Source organism: Mustela lutreola, chromosome 1 (genome assembly GCF_030435805.1).
Source record: "Mustela lutreola isolate mMusLut2 chromosome 1, mMusLut2.pri, whole genome shotgun sequence".
NCBI lineage: Eukaryota > Metazoa > Chordata > Mammalia > Carnivora > Mustelidae > Mustela > Mustela lutreola.
Genome location: NC_081290.1, coordinates 248,174,157 through 248,195,876, shown reverse-complemented (window position 1 = coordinate 248,195,876; position 21,720 = coordinate 248,174,157). Strand labels below are relative to the sequence as shown.

General features: G+C 41.2%; 1 protein-coding gene across 2 annotated transcripts in view; it reads left to right on the top strand.

Annotated features, from left to right (window-relative positions):
• SPTY2D1 (SPT2 chromatin protein domain containing 1) overlaps positions 1-21,720 on the top strand; it is a 43,995-nt gene that overhangs the window by 18,183 nt on the left and 4,092 nt on the right. Inside the window, exons 2-7 of one of the 2 annotated variants that reach the window (XM_059137851.1) lie at positions 2,527-2,736; positions 2,890-3,274; positions 14,502-14,616; positions 15,342-16,943; positions 18,574-18,745; positions 21,242-21,319. In XM_059137851.1, coding sequence (XP_058993834.1) covers positions 3,215-3,274; positions 14,502-14,616; positions 15,342-16,943; positions 18,574-18,745; positions 21,242-21,319 — 2,027 coding nt within the window. In that variant the 5' untranslated portion in view covers positions 2,527-2,736; positions 2,890-3,214. Of the gene's footprint in view, positions 1-2,526; positions 2,737-2,889; positions 3,275-14,501; positions 14,617-15,341; positions 16,944-18,573; positions 18,746-21,241; positions 21,320-21,720 lie in introns of those variants that run through there. The other variant, XM_059137855.1, reaches the window with a different exon arrangement.

Sequence of the window (21,720 nt, the reverse complement as noted above, 5' to 3'; positions counted from 1 at the left end):
CCCGTTGGCTAATTATGTAATATTAGTCCAGTTTCTTTCATTTATAAAATAGTAACAAGTGCCTTACTATAGGAACTTGTGATTAAATCAGATGATATCCAGGTGTCAGGCATTTGGTATATAGTCAGGTCTCAATATATGTTAGCTATTATGATATTGAATGTTGAAGGCTTTTCATTTAAAGATTCATTAATTTGGTCCCAAAATCTGGAGGTTTTTTTGATGGTAGGTCTTTTTCCTTTGTTTATTGAGGTATAATTCACATATAACATTAGTTTCAGGTATACAACAGAAATGATTCAGTATTTGTATATATTGTGAAATTATGACCACAGTAAGTCTAGTTTAACATGTCACCATAGTTACACTTTTTTTCTTGTGATGAGAACTTTTAAGATCTACTCTCTTAACAAATTTCAAATATGCATCACATTTTATGTATATGAGCAAGGAACTGTGCTGGTGATGGCAATAATAATGGGTAATATGGGCGTGGTCTCTGTTCTCATAGACCTTACAATCTAGCATGAGATAACCAAGAAGTTAGAAAGAAAAAGCACAAATATGTAATTACAAACTGTGCAAGATTCCATAAAGGAAAACACTGGGAGCTGGAAGAATTCACTAAAGGGGTCCTGAACTAGTTCAGGAAATACTTCCTTGAGAAATAATACCTGACATTTATTGAATACTCAGCATATGCCAGTGTATTAGAATGCTGGGGCTCCCACAACAAAGTACCACAGAAACCTATTTTCTCACAATTTTCGAGGTTAAGAGGTCTAACAGCAAGGTGTAAGCAGCGTTGGTTTCTTCTGGGGCCTTTCTCCTTGACTTATAGCCATCTTCTCCCTGTGTCTTCACAAGATCTTCCTCTGTCCCTGTCTACGTCTATATTTCTTTGTCTTATAAGGACACCCATCATATTGGATTAGGGTCCACTCTAATGGCCTCATTCTAACTTAGTTATCTTTTTAAAGACCCTATCTCCAAATATGGTCACACTTGGGAGGTCCTGAGGATTAGGACCTCATATGAATTTTGGGGGCAGACAACTCAGCCTGTAACAGCCATGGTAACCTTACTTGAATTATTTTACAGTAATCTTTTAATAACACTATTATTTTCATTTTATAGATTAAACTGATGTACAGTCAAGCCCTGACTAAAGTCAAACAATACCTAGAAATCAACAGAAGTGGGGCTTAAACCCAGATAACCACTCACTAAAGGCCATGATGAAAGATGAGTTACAGCTGGCCCAGCAAAGTTTAGAAGGAGCAGAGCAGGCAAAGAAGAAAAAAGGGGGAAGGTCCTGGAGTGGAAGAGAGCTTGGCACAAATAAGGGAATGAAATGTAGAGCTGATGAGGTTACAGAAGTGGGCCAGGGCAAATCATGGCAGTCCTTAAAACTACAGTTAGGATTGGGCGCCTGGGTGGCTCAGTGGGTTAAGCCGCTGCCTTTGGCTCAGGTCATGATCTCAGGGTCCTGGGATCAAGTCCCGCATTGGGCTCTCTGCTCAGCAGGGAGCCTGCTTCCTCCTCTCTCTCTCTCTGCCTGCCTCTCTGCCTACTTGTGATCTGTCTCTGTCAAATAAGTAAATAAAATCTTTAAAAAAAAAAAAAAAACTACAGTTAGGATTAAGATTTGTCTTTATCCTAAGAACAATCAGAAGACACTGAAAGATGACCCTCCCTGCTGAATTAGAGAGAATCACTTGAAGGAAATTCAAAAATCTTAGTTTTGATTTTTTACAGTTGAGGCCCCTAAGATCTGCTAGCTTTTCCAGTACATTACACTCAAGCTTCTTCATAATCTGTGATGGTGATGGAGAAATATTTGTAGAGTTGGCCTCCTACAAGTGAGAACTACTTCAAGTAGGTGGGCCTGTATCTGAAAAGAATGTATAGCATAAGTGAGCTGTAAGTTACGCTGGCCTCTTTGGAAGGAATAGGAAGGTTGTGAATTCCAGGTCTTCCATCAGTCTAAGTCTTCATCTGGGTCTGTTTTGGGGCAGCCTTAAATAGAGACATGCAGTCAGGGCCGCAGCTCAGCATTAAAACTTTAGTTGTAAAGAGTAAGACCAAGGAGCTTTGCCTAATACTTTAAAACAACTTTACTTAGGTATAATTTACATGCTGCAAAACTCACCGAAGTGTACAATGAGTTTTCGTAAATTTACAGCACAATCATCACCACGATCCAGTTTGGGAACATTTCCATCACACTGAAAAGATCGTCCAATTAGTTACCAACCAGTCGAGGCTTATTCCCACCCCGGGTCTAATTAGTGTAGTTTACTGAAGGAGACGACTTTACAGGGCCCAGATACTCTTAAAAGGAAGCCGAGACTGGACTCCCAATTAATATGGAAAATATATGTATGTTTCATCAGTGCGCCAAGTTTTGTCTAGACTGGGTCTGTATGCAAAGAATTCATTCGTCCACTACGTGAAGCTTATTAATTAGATGAGACAAAAGCACTAGTCTGCGCATCTATACATGACAAACATGCATCTGTGTAGGAGGTGAGCACACACCATGTGCCAGGACCGAATGAGTAATGTGTATCCAACACTGAGGACTGGTCCGTACCGTGTGCGCCTGCGCAACTTCACGAGCGTCTAGAAACCGGTAACTGAAACCCCCTGCTCGAGACCTGTCGGCTCAGCTGTTGAGGCCCCGCCGTTTCGGACCTGAGCGCCCACCCGTGACACCCAACGAGCCGAGGCCTGGTAAGTAACCCCTCACCCTCCCAGCCCTCCTACTCCTCCCACCCCTCGCTCACCCTACTCAAAGCTCACAAGGAACACCGAGATAATCAGGTCGCGCGCCCCGGCCTCCAGGGAAGCCGCTCTCTCCCTTAGCCACGCCCCTCATTTTACTAGGCCGCGTCTCCTTGGTCGGTGAAGGGCCTTGTCCCGCCCCTCCGAGCTAACGCCAGCAGCCACGTATCACGTTCTACGCGTCTGGAGCCTGAAAGCGGAAGTTACGCCGGAGACTCGCGAGCGGAGCGCCGGGCCTGAAAGGATATAGGCCGCAAGAGGAAAAGGGGCGGGCAGACGGCATTGGAAGGCGCCGGAAGTGGTCGTGTTGGGGAGGGGTGGGAGAGGGGTGGGCCAGGCAGTTCACTTGGCTGTTGCTGGGCGCTTCGGTAAGGCGTACTTTCGCTTCTTTCCGAAAGCCTGGCCCAGTGTCTCCGCCTCAGCCAACATGGATTTCAGGGAAATTCTCCTGATAGCCTCTAAAGGACAGGGTGTCAACAACGTGCCGGTAAGTACCAGCCGGGCGCTACTGTGGGGATTAGGGAATCTTCAAGTTTGGAATTTGTGGCCCGTGGAACTTCCAGGCATCCGCCTGTCCTCTCTGGGAGAGGGAAGACCTGGACCCCTTATTTCCTTTTCTCGGGTATGCACTCCTGGGGACCCCGGGTGAAAAGGGGCTTGGAGTGCGAGGTGGTAGCCTTCCGGAGAGTGAAGTTCGCTGGCTTAGTCACCCCTGCAACGTGGGCTTTGCAGTGCGGGTATCATAGAGTTGCGTGAAGGTTGGTGAGTGAAACCGTGCCTGGTACATGGTGGAATCTTTCACTAGTAGTTTCTGGCTTCGGCGTAAACTTCAGTACAGGGGTTGGGAAGAAAGCATGTATGTTAGGGAGTTTCAGGGGTTTTAGGGACTTACAGCTTTTTGGCTGATTTCCCGCCGAAGATGGGATTAAACACTGTGTGATTTCTCGAACAAGTTTTCTGACTTGTGGCCCCACCCACCCCGCCAACGAAATGATAAAATTATATCCTCCCAAAGGGTTAATAATACCTTTTCTATTGGGAAGAGAAGTTGAGCGGATTCCACGAAGTCCCTGGCCAACAGAATGGCTGAGCCAGTTTCACCTTCCGTTTACTTGTGGCCTTCCAAATTTGTCTTTGTTTGAAATCTGGGTCCCATTTGCTCGGTAATATTTGCCAGTTCGCTAATGTTCGTAGAGCGGTGTAAGACTTTTAAAATCTACATGCTGAAGTCATGGAGAGTGCCTGGTTTGCGGGGTTGTAGCTGTTTTGCATAAACTAATCATTTCTGGATCCTCAGATGGTACCCACAGCACAGCTGTAAGCCGACAAACTGCATTGTGATACCTGCGGTTTGAGCACTGAGGTGTAGAGCTCAAACAGCTCTCCGTTAAAGTCAATTCAACTGGAATTTATTGAGCTCTCACTATGCGTTCTGCATTTCTTAGATTTTTGTGTATTTGCAGTGGTTTTGTTTTTCCCACTCCTGTGCTTTTCTTGTCTTCTGAGGCTGGCCCTTTTTTTTCTTTTTCTTTTTCTTTTTTTTTTACCCTTTTGAAAATGTTAATCTGAAGATAGTAAAATAACTGATAAATAAAACTGATATCTGTTAATATAATAATTATCAAATTGCTCTATATTCATTTCCCATCCCAAATACTCTGAATAATCATTATCCTAAATCATGAGTCATAAGATCTGCAGGTGGAAGTTATAGGCTTAAACCTTTGAAAACTTAACAGAATTCACTTCCTGCAAATACTGTAAATTTCCTAGACAAATCAATATTGGAGCTGGTAACCATTCATCTTTGCATAATTAGGTCCATATTCTAGATCTTCCTGAATTTCAGTGGCGGTCAAAGCATAGATAATACTAGCTTTGATGTCCAGTAATATTCTTTAGAAGGATCAGAGCCAAGTTTGTCATCTCTTATTCTAAAAACCAGTAGCTGCTGAGAGAAAAGCAGGTATTCTTAGGGCAGAAGATTTCAGAATACGTACATTATCAACAGATCTGTGATTGAAATAACAAAAGATTGGAAGCACAAAAGACAGATAAATTGGTGAGGTCATTTAAAATTTAATAGAGGAATGTAAGCATGTATTTTATGAAAACATGCTTTCCCCAGCCTACCCTCGAACCCCCACAAAAAGCTAGTAGGCCTAGAAGTTTGATTTAGATGCCATTATAATCCTTATCTTTTTACATCAGATGCAGTATATCACAAAAGGAACTGTTGAGGAACAGAGCAAGATAGTAGTTAAATTTAATCCATGATTTTGCTTTTACTTGGTTCATCTAATTATTCTGTTACTTTATCAGCTCAAAGTAAAGCCTCTGAAAACACACCATCAATTGTGAAATATATATTGTACAGTATAATAGATTATTGCAAAGCAGGTATCTTAACCATCATCCAAGTAAAGAAACATTTCAGGTCACACACACACACACACACACACACCCATCCATGTTTGACACAAGCTTGATTGATTGATTGATTGATGGTCTGATAACCACAGAGGCTTTGCAGTAATTGACAGGTATAACTCCTTCCCTCTCTAGTGCTTGGTTCTTATTTCCCCTTTAGTCCTCTTCTTCCCCACCTTCCATTTGGATCTTATTAGAGCTGATGTTCAGATTTCAGTCTTCAGAGTTTCTATGTCAGACCTTTGCTATAGAGAGGGCATAGGGTGACTAGCACTGATTAGCTCCAAGGGAGGCTAATGTATAAAACACCTGGACAGCCACTTTGAACTCTTTCCAGGGTGTCATTTTTTTAGAGGTATCTTTTGTATCTGGTTTGAGAGGCAATGAACATTTCTGTAATGCAACCTCTTTCTTCCCTGTTTTTTTTTTTCCCCCCTAGGAAAAGTAGTTACCTTTATAATAATGTTTTAGTTAAAACAAAGGAAATATTGCATCATGCCTAGCAATATTAGGCATGCTATCATTTCCCAATGGAAAACTGAATTTAAAAAACAGCTGATCAAGGTGATGTAACCAGTTATTATCTTAAGCTCTGTTTAAGTTTAAAGGAGCAAAATTTTTTTTGATAATCATGACTTAAATTTTTTCTCCCTGGTTCCTCTAGGAAAAATAAAGTGTCTTGTTTTAATAGAATAGTAGAGCTTGGAATATGGATTCTTGTAGGTTGCAGGTAACTATAATTGATGGCTTGTAGTGCATGAGACAAGTTATTTGGTCTTACTTACAGCTGTACTCTGAAAATCATCCCAGACAAGATAACTGTAGTTCCGGTGTGATCCTCAAACCAAAGAGTAAAGAAGCAGCCTTCATGTAAGGGTTTGGGGGGTGGTAGCCCCTTGAGGATGAGAATATTGATACTGAGGGGTGCCTGGGTGGCACAGTTGTTTTGTCTGACTTGATTTCAGCTGAAGTTGTGATCTCAGGGTCCTGGGACTGAGCCTTGAATCAGGCTTTGTGCTAGGGGTGGAGCCTACTTAAGATTCTCTCTTCCACTCTTCCTCTCTCTCCCCCTGCCCCCCCAAAAAGAATATAGGTACTGAAAAAGGAGCTTAGGGACTTGAACTGAGGTGGGAAATTCAGATGTCTGCAGGGCCAGGTAGGTAATGTAAGTTTGTGAAGTAGTCTGGATATAAAATGATACGGGCCAAACTCTGTGTATTCAAAAGAAGCCTACTATATGTTATAGTAGTTGTATTTCCTTTTATTTCTTTTAAGATTTTCTTTATTTATTTGAAAGAGAAAGCATGAGAAAGAGAGCACGAGCAGGAGGAGGGGCAGAGGGAGAAGCAGGCTCCCCACTGAGCAGGGAGCCTGATCCGAAGAGGGCTCAATTCCAATCATGATCTGAACCAAAGGCAGACAGTTATCCAGCTGAGCCACCCACGTGCCCCTGTTTCCTTTTAAAGAACAGTATGGGCCAACAAAGTTGTTTCTGTGGACAGTCACTTTACAACTTTTGGTCTGTAATCAATTATAATGGGATTGCTCTCCATGCTTGCATCTGAAGATGACTTTGCCAGTGCCTGAAGTAATTTTGGATTGCTAGCCTAGAGCAGTACTTCTTAACCAGTGTTTTAGGGAGAAGGTCTATAGAAAATCTAACCTCCATAGAGATTCTTTTCTCTCTCTTACCCAAGAGAATCACCTTCTGAACAATAGTGATAACAAGTTAATATTTATAATGCGTACTTGGTGCTATGCGCTATTCTAAGCACTGTGTATATTAACTAATTTAATCACTATAATGACCATATAAGGAAGGTTGTTTTACAGATGAGGAAACTGAGGCCCAGAGAGATGAAGAAACTTGCCTAAAGTCACACAGCTAATAAGCGACAGGGCTGCTAATGGCAGAGCAGGGAATTTGCCACCTGGCTCCAGAGTTCTTGCTCTTAATCACGATCCTGTGTTAAATGAAGAGTATATTGGATGTGAGGAAGGTTGTCATCTATAAAGCCTAAACCCATCCAGCTTCCTAATTCCAGCCTAACTCCAGCCTAATATAGCTTTAGGCAATAACTCTTGGTTTTTTTATGGCAATTCTCCTCAAGTCTGATGAGAGAGAAATTTAAAGGGCAAACCAACAGCATTTGGAAACTGGTGGGTAGAGAGAGATTTACAGTCTGTTTGGGAGAGTGCCAGCATGGTTAACAGAAATAGTCTGAGGGTGAGGGAAGATAAGATTAGAAAATTAAGTGGTGGACCTGTTTGAGGTCATGGCACCATCCAAGAGGCAGATGGAGATTAAAGAGGGGCATTTAAGATTGTGGTTAGAGCTGAAATGATGAAAGTGTTGGATTATGTTAGAAGTGAGACAGACATGTTGTAGTGGGAATACTTTTGGACCTGAAACAAGGAGACCTAGATTCTAATTCACACTCTGTTGCAAACTGTGTGACAACCAGTAAATACACAGTTGTGCTTTTGGGGCCACTTCTCTCTCTTTTTTTTTTCTTTTTTTAAAGATTATTTATTTATTTTTTATTTGACAGAGAGAGATCACAAGTAGGCAGAGAGGCAGGAAGAGCGGGGTGGGGGCGGGCAAGCAGGCTCCCCGCTGAGCAGAGAGCCCGATTGGGGCTCGATCCCAGAACCCCGAGATCATGACATGAGCCGAAGGCAGAGGCCCTAATCCACTGAGCCACCCAGGCGCCTCTTTGGGGCCACTTCTAACATAGAGGTTGGACTAGAGGCTCTGAGGTACCTATCTAATACTACATTTTATAATTAGGTATATTTTTATAGACACAGTAATAGTAAATTTTACATTTGATCCTATAGCAATCCTGAATAACATACTTGTTTTTTTTGTTTTGTTTTGTTTTTTAAGATTTTATTTATCCATTTGACAGAGAGAGATCACAAGTAGGCAGAGAGGCAGGCAGAGAGGGAGAGGGGGAAGCAGGTTCCCTGTGGGGCAAAGAGCCTGATGCGGGGCTCCATCCCAGGACCCTGGAATCATGACCTGAGCTGAAGGCAGAGGCTTAACCCACTGAGCCACCCAGGTGCCCCAACATACTTGTTTTATTTTTATCCTCTTAGCCACCCAGCTAAGCAAGCCTAATGCAAACCATTAATTTTCCAGACCTGACTATGGTGTTTTGAGAACATGTCAGAAATTCTGTAATGATTATTAAATTCAAGGATAGTACTCTTTGAATATGCCTAACTCCTAATTCTAACCAATACTAAATCTCTAGTATATGTAAAGCTGTCAGGAAATTTATGTTTCCTACTATTACAACTATATATTATCTCCTGAGTATAGAACAACTTTCAAGAAGGGATTGACTATTGATTCCAGCATAATGTATTTGGTTAACACAGGTTTCCAGACAGAAAACTCCTTATTTTCTTAATCTGACCATGGCAGTATAATTTCAATGCAAGGAACACATATGTCTTAAAGTGAGTTAATGTTTTTTAGGTCTGTTGGCTTCAGAATTACAAATCTTGGCAAAATCTCTCATACTGTATTTAAATGGCATAAGCTTCACTGCTGTGGATCATTCATTGGGGTCCAGCAGAATGACTGAGTTGGCTTGCAGTATAATAAAATGGATACACTTAGGATAAAAGAAACTCTTGTCCAGCTGCTTTTCATGAAGCTCAAACAATGAAGCAGCCTGGTGCCTTGAATCCAATTCAGAATTGGTGGGTGCATCTTGATGTGCTGCTGCTAGAGCTAAATGTGACCATCTGATGCAGGAAAAAGTGCCAAATAGATCTGCTTTATTAAATAGAATAGAATAGAATGCCAGCCTGAGGCTTTTTAAAACATGGTTCTCTACTGGGCTACCACTGTAGGGCTAGGGGATTATCTAATATATTTTATTACAACAAATCTTAAATCTTTTGATATCAGAGTCTCCCACTTTGAAAGGTCTGGCTAGCTCAATATTAGGAAGATCTCTAGTGATATACCCAAGAGAAATGATGCTCACACAGAAAAAACTGTACATATGTGTTCATGGCAGCAATATTCATAGTAGCCAAGATGTAAATACAAATACCCATCAACTTATGATGGATAAAATGTGGTATATCAGCACAGTGAAATATTCAGCCATAAAAAGAAGTACTGTTATATCTTACAACATGAACCTGGAGAACATTGTACTAAGTGAAAATACCAAAATACAAAAGGCCCCTGTATCACTCGGTGCTCCCCAGAGAAACAGAACCAATAGGATTTATTTTAGGAAATTGGTTCATGTAATTATGGGGGCTGGCAAGTCTGAAATTTGTAGGGCAAATACCTTCTTCTCTGAGACATCAGTTTCTGCTCTGAAGGCCCTCAACTGATTAGATGTGTACCACCCCCATTATGGAGGGTAAACTGCTTTACCTAAAGTTACCTGATTGCAGATGTTAACCATCCCTGCAGAATACCTTCATAGCAACACCTAGATTAGTGTTGGACTAAATAACGAGTGCTGTAGCCTAGCCAAGTTGACACATAAAATTGACCATGGAAGCCATATAGTGTATGATTTCATTTTTTTTCTTTCAGTTTTTATTTGAGCAAAAAAAAAAAAAATTATGAGAAGTCAACACTGACAATAGTAAAATTACATTATCACCATTTAAATTTAAATTTACTCAGGTATTACTCAAATAATTGTCATTTTAACATTCTAGGTTTAAAATAAAAATAAAGTTTTAGATATATTCTGTTTTTCCTCCAAAAGAATTAAAATGATATCCTTACTAAAACATTTAATGGTCATAGAAACTAATAATTTCTTAATTTTAGTTAAGGCAGAGAAATAATTACAATTTCTCAGTTCAGGGATGTTAAGAATTAACTTATAGAGCATTCTCGCAAAGATACTTTCTTGGCCTTGGAAGGCATCTATTTTCAAACTTAATAGTAGAGTCAAGTGAAAATTAACAATAAGGGTTTTTAAAATTGAAAAATCTTACATATGTTATATAAGCACTCATATATATAACCATTTGTCTATGGCCTATAAAGTTTACCTTATATTGTGATACATATCACTATATAATGTACACCGGGTACATGATTTCATTTATATGAAATGTCCAGAATTGGCAAAGGAAGGTAAGTTAGTGGTTGCCAGAAAGTAGGTGAGTGGTTGCCAGGGGCAGAGGGGCAAAAGGAAGTGGGGATGACTGCTAAAAGGTAAGAGATTTCTTTTTTTGGGATAATGTCTTGAATCCAGTAATGCTAATGATTGTTTAGCTCTCTGAACTGTACACATACTAAAAACCAATGAACTGTACACATTAAGTGGGCAGATTTTATGGTATGTGAGTTATATCTCAATACAACTGTTAAGAAAATCACCTGTGAAGATCCAGCCCCGCTTTTTTTAACCCCAGATTTCTAGGTTTTGACTTAAACTTTGCCTAAGAGAATATTTTAAAGAGAATATTTCAGTATTTACCTGGTATTGGCTTTTGAGTGCATCAAGCTACAAAGGATCTAAGCAACTATTCATTATGATTCAGCTCATGTCAGTGAATAAGATTAAACCTCATCAAGTTAGAACCTTGCCCTTCTTGTTTCCTAGCAGACCCATGAAATAAGACTTTTTATAGATTCATTGAATTCCTTCTACATCACAGGACAGGACAAAAAGTACTGCAAAATTATTGGGTTAAATGTAAAGCCAGCTTAATAAGTATGCTAGAGGATTCGGAGTGTTAGAACAAAAAAGCTGAATTTAAAATTGGCAGTGTGGGGCGCCTGGGTGGCTCAGTGGGTTAAGCCGCTGCCTTCGGCTCAGGTCATGATCTCAGAGTCCTGGGATCGAGTCCCGCATCGGGCTTTCTGCTCAGCAGAGAGCCTGCTTCCCTCTCTCTCTCTCTGCCTGCCTCTCCATCTACTTGTGATTTCTCTCTGTCAAATAAATAAATAAAATCTTTAAAAAAAAATAAAAATAAAAAATAAAATAAGATTGGCAGTGTGAATGGATGGAAATAGGTGGATACTTTTTGGAATTCTTTTCTGAGTGAATCTGAGATCCTGAATACCCCCTCCTTTGGGTTCTGGCTTTCCTGTATTTTTAAGTTCCTTTTTGGTGTTTCCCAAAGTTCAGTGCATATAGCTCTGGCTGTACAGTGATTTTAGGTGATACATAAATGCTCTTAGTTCTCATAGTTTTTATATATATATATGCATATATATGTGTATATATATGTGTGTGTATTACATATATATATAAATATATATATAAAATGGTTGTATTTTAGTATGACTTGGAAAAATGTGGCCTTTCAAACAAGTCATTTCATGGATATTATTGTTTGAAGTAAAACTATAATAATGTCATGGTGTTAGGTCTCTTAAAATTAGTAAAAATACAGGTGACATACTACAAGGGCAAAAATTATTGAAGATGTTATGCAAATGACTGAAGCTTAGTCAACTCTGCCCCCATTGATACTGTTGTTTTCTCTCTGGGTGCTTGTATTTAGTCGTGAGTAGCTTTTCAGCTAGTCCTATCCCATTACCTATCTTTTGAAATCCCAGATTAGGAAGAAAGATTTCTATCCTGAAATCAAATTAGGAAGTGCTCATTGCTGTAACAGCAAGATAATGAACCAATGCTGTTTATAACACTACATGTATATTGATATTTTGTGGGAGAAACCTTGTATAAGCTTCGATTTGGCAGGTGAATCTATGGACCAAGTAGTTGCAGACACAAGAATCCATCTTTCATCTTACAAATCTACCTAATGGGATAGGGTGAAGTGTGTGTATGTGTCTCCTTATGAGTCTGTATTATGTCTTAAGCAACTTAAATCATATTCATGATGGCTCTTCCATTAGAAAAAGGTGAACTTCTTGTAGATAAGGTCTATGTTTGAGGTTCTTATAAATCAGGACAATTTTATTTGGCTAGTTAGGTAAAGCAGTATTCTTCTCTAAGTGTTCCTTTCCCTCTCCTTTTCTCCTTTAAATATGGGGCCCCAGTCCACAATGGAAAGGGCCTACTATTGAATTTACAAACATAGAGACTTACTACTGGATTTTATTGTGACTCAGCCAAAGTGACCGGGAAAGGAATCTGGATGCTCTCTTGGGATTTCGGTCAGGGGGTGTGTCAGGTTGCAGCATCACTATCATGCAGGATTTTCAGGTTGGATTAGGGCCTGCTTCCGTGGCCAGCTTTGTCAGTGAATAATGTAGCTGGAACTTCCAGCCTGTTTCAGGATGCCTTATATTTGCCAGCCACATAGTAAGCATAGATCCTTCGGGTTTCCTCTAGGAATTTCATGCACATTTTGGGAATCAGATTTTTGGTTCTTAAGTAGCTCAATTTGTGTTCTGAGGTTAGTGTTTCCTTTTTAACTAGCACAACAGGTACCGTAGATAAGAATGTCATCTAACTAATAAGGGAGGGTATTTAAAAACTTATTTACCCATATATTTAATGTGCAGTGGTCCTAGAGCTGAATCATCCTAATCTGAGTTATTCTGTTTTCTGTATTCTGAGTTATTCCTCTAATGATGCACTCATAAAATGGAAATTTTTTTCCTATCATAGTTCAGATTAACACACCTATAGTGGTAGTCATTTCCCAATGTCATTACATAAAAATCAAAGCACAGAGAAATACCACCTGTGCCAGGATAATGTTAGTACTTTTTGGGTGATGTAGAAACCTGTCTAAATGGTTTATGTGGCATATTAATATTTAATGAACATAGGGGCACCTGGGTGGCTCAGTGGGTTAAGCCTCTGCCTTCAGCCGGGGTCATGATCCCAGGGTCCTGGGATCAAGCCCCACATCGGGTTCTCTGCTGAGCGGGAACCTGCCTCCCCCTCTCTCCCTCTGCTTGCCTCTCTGCCTGCTTGTGATCTCTGTCTGTCAAATACATAAATAAATAAATAATCTTAAAAAATATGTATATATTTAATGAACATAAGAGCTACGGTTAAAGGTTATAAGAGAATTGGGTACTTCTTGCTGCTTAGATTTCTTTGAAATACTTTTTAGCTGTGGTTTGCCATCTGCTTTGCCTAGGGTCAAAGTAAAATCTCAGTGTTTGATGTTATAAACAGAATAACCTATGTAGCCGTGAGTCTCTACTAGAAAACCTGGAATAAGGTACTCAGGGGAGAAAATTTATGAGTAGTTTTTTCTATTTGCTTGAAAAGTTAGACTTTGAAAGGCTTAGTTCTAAGGAAGGGTTTTTTGGTTTTTTTTTTTTAAGATTTTATTTATTTATTTGACAGAGAGATCATAAGTAGGCAGAGAGTCAGGCAGAGAGAGGGGGGGAAGCAGGCTCCCTGCCAAGCAGAGAGCCCGATGCGGGGCTCAATCCCAGGACTCCGAGACCATGACCCGAGCTGAAGGCAGCAGCCTAATCCACTGAGCCATCCAGGCACCCCGTTTTTTTGTTTTTGTTTTTGTTTTTGTTTTTTTAAATCAGAATTTTAAAACAACCCAGGAGTGCCTGGGTGGCTCAGTTGGTTAAGCTTCTGCTTTTGGCTCAGGCCGCCATCCCAAAGTCCTGGAGTAGAGCCAACCCTCCACTCCTGCCCCCCACTCCTTGCGCCTGCATTCTTGCTCTGTTGGGAGTCTGCTTCACTCTCTTTCCCTTTGCCCCTCCCCACCTTGTCCTTTGCGTGAGCTCGCGTGCTTTTCCTCTCTCTCTCTCTCTCAAATAAATAAAATCTTTAAAAATTTTTTCTTTAAACAGTCGGTTCTAGGGGCGCCTGGGTGGCTCAGTGGGTTAAGCCTCTGCCTTCAGCTTAGGTCATGATCTCAGGGTCCTGGGATTGAGCCCTTCATCGGGCTTTCTGCTCAGCAGGAAACCTGCTTCCCTTCCTCTCTCTGCCTGCCTTTCTGCCTACTTGTAATCTCTGTCAAATAAATAAATAAAATCTGGGGGAAAAAAAATGTCTGTTCTAAGTGGCGATTTCTTTTCAAAAGTCTCCCAGTCCAAATACCTTTTTGGTAAAATAACCCAAAAATGTTATTTCTCTGAATTGTTCACTTATGCATTATTTAGGATGTTACAAAGAAATTCTATGCCTAAAACCTGTCATGCATAATTCTGTTCAGACCAAAATTTTATAGTTAAGCTTTCATATGGGTTATATGATGTCTTAATTATTCAGAATCAGTTTTTCAGTCAATAATTAAGCCTCTTGATTGTTTGGCATGGTGCCTTACACCTAATAGCAAATATATTTTTAAAAAGTTGAAATGATTGTAACTCTCACTCCTTTTCTTTTTAGAAAAGGTATAGTTTGGCAGTGGGGCCTCCCAAAAAAGACCCGAAAGTTAAGGGTGTCCAGTCTGCAGCCGTTCAGGCTTTTCTCAGAAGAAAAGAAGAGGAGCTCAGGCAAAAAGGTATGTGTTTGTAATCTAATTCTCAATTTTAAAGTCTTCCACCTTCACAACTAGCTTGTACTTAACTAGTGGATGCTTGTTATAACATAATAGGCTAATGGATTTGTGCATGTGTCTAAATCAGCTGTATTTAGAGGATTACATATGTTATTTCCTCTGAAGAGCTTTTGGGGTAGTGACCATATCTTCCACTTGGCCATAGTAGATCCAATAGGAATTCCACTCTTGGACCTTCATTTTGAAACTGCTTCTACATATTTTGTTTTTTAATTTTTATTATTATTATCAAGAATGCTATCTTAAAAGGTTAAAATAGGGACAGTTTTTGAAGACCAGTAAACTCAAGCAGTAGTTTTACCTCAGGCAAATGACAAGGAAACTGATTTAATACATGTAAGTATTCATTTATTCATAATTAATAATGCCTGTGAAATGGGTCCTACTGTTTAACTTGATATATGTTTGGTACGAGTTACTTCCTGTATTTTAAACTAAAAGCCCAATTTCTCACCTGCTTTGTCATATTGAAAGACCCATATGTGACCCACTCACTATGTAAAGATGACTCAACAGATACTTGTTCAAAGGACTTCCTCATTTCATTCCTAGATGTCTTCAAACTGAAACTTGAGTCTTGCTTGTATTTTGGTCCCCTATTGATTTCAGATGAAATGCTTGAGACTTCCAGACCTTGAAATACTTTGTTCTTGTTTTGTCTCTTTTAGCTTTAGAGGAGAAAAGGAGAAAAGAAGAACTAGTGAAAAAGAGAATTGAGCTAAAACATGACAAGAAAGCAAGAGCTATGGCCAAAAGGACAAAGGATAATTTCCATGGTTACAACGGGATTCCCGTTGAGGAAAAGTCAAAGAAGAGGCAGGCAGTGGAACGCCACACTAGCCAGGGAACAGAACAAGAGTATGAGATGGAAGAAGAAGATGAATTCTTAGAATACAATCAAGCAGAGTCAGAGCAGGAGTATGAGGAAGAGCAAGAACCTCCCAAAGTTGAAAGCAAACCAAAGGTCCCCCTTAAAAGTGCCCCACCGCTCATGAACTTCACTGATCTACTCAGGCTGGCTGAGAAAAAGCAGTACGAACCAGTGGAGATTAAGGCAGTGAAGAAAACAGAAGAGCGGCCTATGACTGCAGAAGAACTTAGGGAGCGAGAATTTCTTGAAAGAAAGCAGAGGAAAAGGAGACTTGAGACAGATGCAAGACTACCTCCAACCAAAAAGGCACCCTCTCAGAAAGAAAGTGTGGGCACAAAACTTAGCAAGCATCCTTCTGCCAGGGGTACTCCCCTTCCTCATGCTGAGAAGAAATCCAGACCCAGCACAGCCATTGAGAAACACTTAGGTGTGTCTTCATCCAAATCCATGCCAGGAGAGAGGACCAAAGCAGGATCTGTCAATTGTTCTCAACCCTTACTTCGTGAGAGCCATGACAGACCTGTCTTCAATGGTGCTGGAAAGCCCCACTCCAGTACCTATTCACCAAGTGTCCCAAAGACTTCTGCTAAAGGGACTCAGAAATCTGCTACTGAGCACAAAGCCAAAAAATCTCCTCCCCATCCTAGCCATTCCAAGCCTGGGCTCATGATTACCCCACACAATAAAGCTAAGAGTCCAGGTACCAGGCAGCCAAGCAGTAGCTCCAGCGCAGCTTCTGGACGGCCTGGGACAGGGACTGCTCGGCCTATAGTTAGTTCTGGCCCTGTGCCCAGGCGCCAGAATTGCAGCTCCTCCAGCTCAGGACCTGAGCGATCGGTCAGTGGGACCAAGAGGCCAGCCAGTGACTTAAGTCTCTCCGGACGGACGCTCAGTGGTACAGGTGGCCCTGGGCACCCTGCAGGCAGCTCAAGTGGCCCTGGGCGACCCACCAGTGGCTCAGGTGGTTCTGGGAGAGCTATGGGCAGCTCTGGTGGCCCTGGACGACCTATGCGCAGTCCACATGACCTTCGACGACCAGTGAGTGGCTCTGGCCCCCCTGGGCGGCCAATTAGTGGCCCTGGGCAGCCAGTCAGTGGCGCTGGGCGACCAGTCAGTGGTCCTGGGCGGCCAGTCAGTGGCCCTGGGCGGCCAGTCAGTGGCCCTGGTCAATCAGTAAGTGGCTCAGTTCTGGCTGGACGGACTGTCAGTAGTTCAGGGCCCGGAAGACCAGTGAGCAGCTTGGGACCTGGGCGACCAGTTGGTAGCTCTAGTCTCCCACTAAAGCCCAAGTGCACCGTTGTCTCAGAAACAATTTCTTCCAAGAATATAATTAGCCGATCCAGCAATGGACAGATGAATGGAATGAAACCTTCCTTATCTGGCTACAGATCTGCTCAAGGTAAATTGTCCCTTACCCTAAGAATATTTATTTGTTACCAGGAAATTGGAAAGAATACTTTGTTTTAGATAACCAGAGGCCTTGTGAACCCTTCCACATACTCTTGTGTTGATAAAATCCTGATGTTGTGTTAAGAGTCCCTTGAGTGATCATAACTTGGAAAGGGCTTCAGAAAGAGTTATCTAGGACCCTCTGTGTTCACCCCTGTAACATCTCCAAGTGCAGTAAACTTGGCTCTGTGATTTGTAAGACAGGGTGAGTGTATATGCCTTATGTGGTTCAGTGAGTTAATTCATCTTTACCTTTTCACGAGGGCTAGAGAGACTTTTCTTCAAAAGCTGGACCATATTTGTACAGTTGAAGCCTTTTGGTGCATTGTTTATTCATCAGACATCTGTTAAGTACCCACCATCTACCAGGAACTGTTTCTGATTGCCCTTGTGTTTCTGCTTTTCTTCATGGTGATAAGCATTTGTTAAACTACTTGTTGGGTCCCATGAGAATATAAAAAGAAACAAAACATGAGATCCATGCTTTAAACTTCTTAATTCATCTAGAACCTTGGTTCTCAACCAAGGATAATTCTGATGCTCCGTGAACATTTGGCAGTGTCTGGAGACCTTTTTGTCTGACACAGCTGGGGGTAGGGTGCTCCTGGCATCTTTGAGATAGAGGCCAGAGATGCCGCTGTCACCCTACAATGCACAGTACAGTCTCCTCACAACAAAAAATGATCTGGTCCCAAATGTCAGTAGTGCAGAGGTTGAGAAGGAAACCCTGCGCTGAGGAGATAGGCCATGCATATTAACAATAACTTGAGAACAACAGAAGGAGGAACTCTAATCAAGGACTAGAAAGCAGTTGTTCCCAGTGCTAGTCCACTGATCAGTGTCTGTCTTCTGCAAAGCTTTAATCAGTCTTTTGGCAAAATGACAAAATAAGGATAATATAGTGAGTTTTTTTAAAGTTAGCCTTACTCATTTTGAACAATTTATCCATAATTCTGGGAATCTTTCTTATCTTGTTGAACTTCTAAAAAATGTACCTAAGTTATGGTGATAGTAGATGGTAGGTTGTTAGCTTTGAATGTCTTTTCTTGGTAAAACTAAAAGTTAATGATCCTGTAAGCTATTTTGTTTTTTTAATTTTACCAGTTTTTTAAATCCAGAAGGAAGGGAATTGCTAGGCTAGAAAATGTAACAGATGCTTCCAGTAAGCCATTTATAAACAACACGAAGCAGCGGGGATGATGTAATAATGACTCCCTGCTACCGGCCAGCACGCTGACTCTGGTTTTTGAGGATACTGTCTTTTTTTTTTTTTTTTAATAGTTTGCATTTTAAAGATTTTATGTATTTATTTGACAGAGAGAAATCACAAGTAGATGGAGAGGCAGGCAGAGAGAGAGAGGGAAGCAGGCTCCCTGCTGAGCAGAGAGCCGGATGTGGGACTCGATCCCAGGACCCTGAGATCATGACCTGAGCCGAAGGCAGCGGCTTAACCCACTGAGCCACCCAGGCGCCCCAGGATACTGTCTTAATGAGTTCTCAAAATCTCAGTTTATGTGAACTTTGTTGGGACTACTTTCAGTTTTAATACTCACATAAATAATGGCTTTTCTCTTCTTAAGTTTCTCAAAGACCTCCCTTCCCTAGTGGTTACAAAAGGCAGCGAGAATATGAAGAGGAGGAAGATGATGATGAATATGACTCGGAAATGGAAGATTTTATTGAAGATGAAGGAGAACCTCAGGAAGAAATATCCAAGCACATTCGAGAGATCTTTGGCTATGACCGAAAAAAGTAAGACTAAAGAAGATTTAGACAAATGATACACTTGTTTTGAATGACTCATGCTGTGAAGTCAAAGCAAACAATAGTAGTAGAGGCATTGAACACAATTCTTTATTAGGAACTATAGGATTATTCTTTAGATGTACTCTTTTGGCATTTAATATTTAAGAATCAAGTCAGAAATTTTTGTGTAGTTGCATGCCAAGAATACCTTTTTTTTTTTAAGATTTTATTATTTATTTGACAGAGAGAGATATCACAAGGAGGCAGAGAGGAGGCAGAGAGAGAGGGGGAAGCAGGCTCCCTGCTGAGCAGAGAGTCCCATGCGTGGCATGATCCCAGGACCCTGAGATCATGACCTGAGCCGAAGGCAGAGGCTTAATCCACTGAGCCACCCAGGTGCCCCCCAAAAATACCTTTTTAAACTCTTTATAGGATGTATATTTAATGAGAGTGAAGCAGTTTACTGTTGGAGCACTAGATTGGCTTTTAACTCGCCATCCACAGATCTACGTTGAAAGCTGGTCTGATCTGACATCATCTTTTCATTTGATGTAAAAAGCTGTGCTGCTCGGGGCGCCTGGGTGGCTCAGTGGGTTAAGCCGCTGCCTTCGGCTCAGGTCATGATCTCAGGGTCCTGGGATCGAGTCCCACATCGGGCTCTCTGCTCAGCAGGGAGCCTGCTTCCCTCTCTCTCTCTGCCTGCCTCTCTGCCTGCGTCTCTGTCTACTGTGATCTCTCTGTCAAATAAATAAATAAAATCTTTAAAAAAAAAAAAAAAAAAAAAGCTGTGCTGCTCAAAAGTGTGGTCAGTATGGGACCAAAATCACTGATATCACCTGACAACAGAATCAGAAAGGCCCCAGCAGGCTCAGGCCCCATTTCAGAGCTGCCAAATCTAAATCACCTTTATAAGGCTCCCAGGTAATTCATATGCACGTTAAAGTTTGAGAAGCCTTGTATAGAGGACAGTTCAGGGTTTGAATATAAGTTCTGCCACTTACTAGCTGAAAAAAATTGAGTGAAGTTGTTTTGTTTCTTTTTTTTTTAAGATTTTATTTATTTGACAGAGATCACAAGTAGGCAGAGAGGCAGGCAGAGGTGGGGAGGAAGCAGGCTCCCTGCTGAGCAGAGAGCCTGTTGCGGGGCTTGATCCCAGGACCTTGAGATCATGACCTGAGCCGAAGGCAGAGGCTTCAACCCACTGAGCCACCCAGGCACCCCTTGAGTGAATTATTTTTAGAATGACATCCAGAAGGGGACACCAGGGTGACAAAGTCAGTTGAGCAGACACTTGGTTTCAGCTCAGGTGGTGATCCTAAGGTCGTGAGATCAAGCCCCACATTAACTTCTGAGCTTGTGTGGAGTCCGTTTGAGACACTGTCTCTGCCCCTCCCTCTGCTCACTCTCTCTTTTCTCTCTCAAATAAATTAAAAATGGCATCTAGAAGGATTAAATATAGTATATGTGTAAAACAGAAGGGACTTATCTTAGTGCCTATCACTCGACATTTGCCATCTTCTTTAAAGCCATCAAATATGAGAAGTTAGAAGGCAATCCTAAGAAAAGGTGTTTTTTTTGTTTTTTTGTTTTTTTTTTTAAGATATTTTAAATAAATTAAATAAATAAATATTTAGGGAACCTAGGTGGCTCAGTCTGTTAAGCGTCTGCCTTCAGCTCAGGTCACGGGTCCTGGGATTGATTCCTGCATCAGGCTTCCTGCTCGGCAGACATCCTGCTTCTCTCTCTCTCTTTGCTGCTCTCCCTGCTTGTGCTCTCCCTCTCTGTGTCAAATAAAAAAAATCTCTATGTCCAAAAAAAAAAAAAAAGGTATTTAGTAGTAAAAAGAACTGGAAGAAAAATCAGATTTAAATATCTAATATTAGTAATGTCATTAGCTAGTTACATTCTCTTGATCAAGCCACTATTCTGCCTGCTTCAGTGCCTATTCTTTTTTTTTTTTTTTTTTTTTTTAAAGATATTTATTTATTTGACAGCACAAAAGCAGGGGTAGTAGTAGGGGGATGGAGAAACAGGCTTTCCACTGAGCAGGGAGCCCGATGAAGAGCTCATTCGCAGGAACCTGGAATCATGACCTGAGCCGAAAGCAGATGCTTAACTGACAGAGCCACCCAGGCGCTCCTTCAGTCTCTGTTCTAAAGTCCTTCCCTTTCTCATGAAGCTCAAATGAGATTAATATGTATATAATGATTTCATGGATATTGTACTTTCAGAATTTTAATATAAACTATCCTGTAACTAGAGGTGAAAGAGGTGAACATCTTTGGATTGGTATCGTGATCAACATGAAATTCAGGAATAGTTGCTTTCAGAAACTCCCCTCAACCCATCCTCTACCCCCCTCACTCCTTAACAAGCAAGAAAGAGTAATTCTGTGTGTGTTTCTGTTCTAAAGATCCTGATTTTTTAAACCAGGAGGTTGGCAGTTCCTTTTAAAAACTGGGAAGTTGGACTTTTTTAATAACGTTGATTTCCTCTTATCAGATACAAAGATGAAAGCGATTATGCCTTACGTTACATGGAGAGTAGTTGGAAAGAACAGCAGAAGGAAGAAGCAAAGAGGTAAGCACAAAACTTAACACATTTGTGTAGAAATGTCCTGAACGTTCTGTTTCCTGCTTCAGTTGCATGCACCATTGGGAGCAGCAGCTTTGAGCCACATAGTTCTGAATTAAAATCCTGCTTACTTGCTGTGCGTTTTCAAATCTGTTGTCTTGTTTGTAAAATGAGAATTTACGGTTTTTACTTACTGAGGTACCATATTAAAATAATGTGTACCAAGTTGCCTAGTGCAGTGCCTCACCCATATAGGCACGCAGTAAGTGCTGGAAGCCGCCTCTCATCTCATTGCAATGTGTTCTTGTTATTTATTTGACAGACAGAGATCACAAGCAGGCAGAGAGGCAGGCAGAGAGAAGGGGTGGGGGGGAAGCAGGCTCCCTGCTGAGCAGAGCGCCCGATGT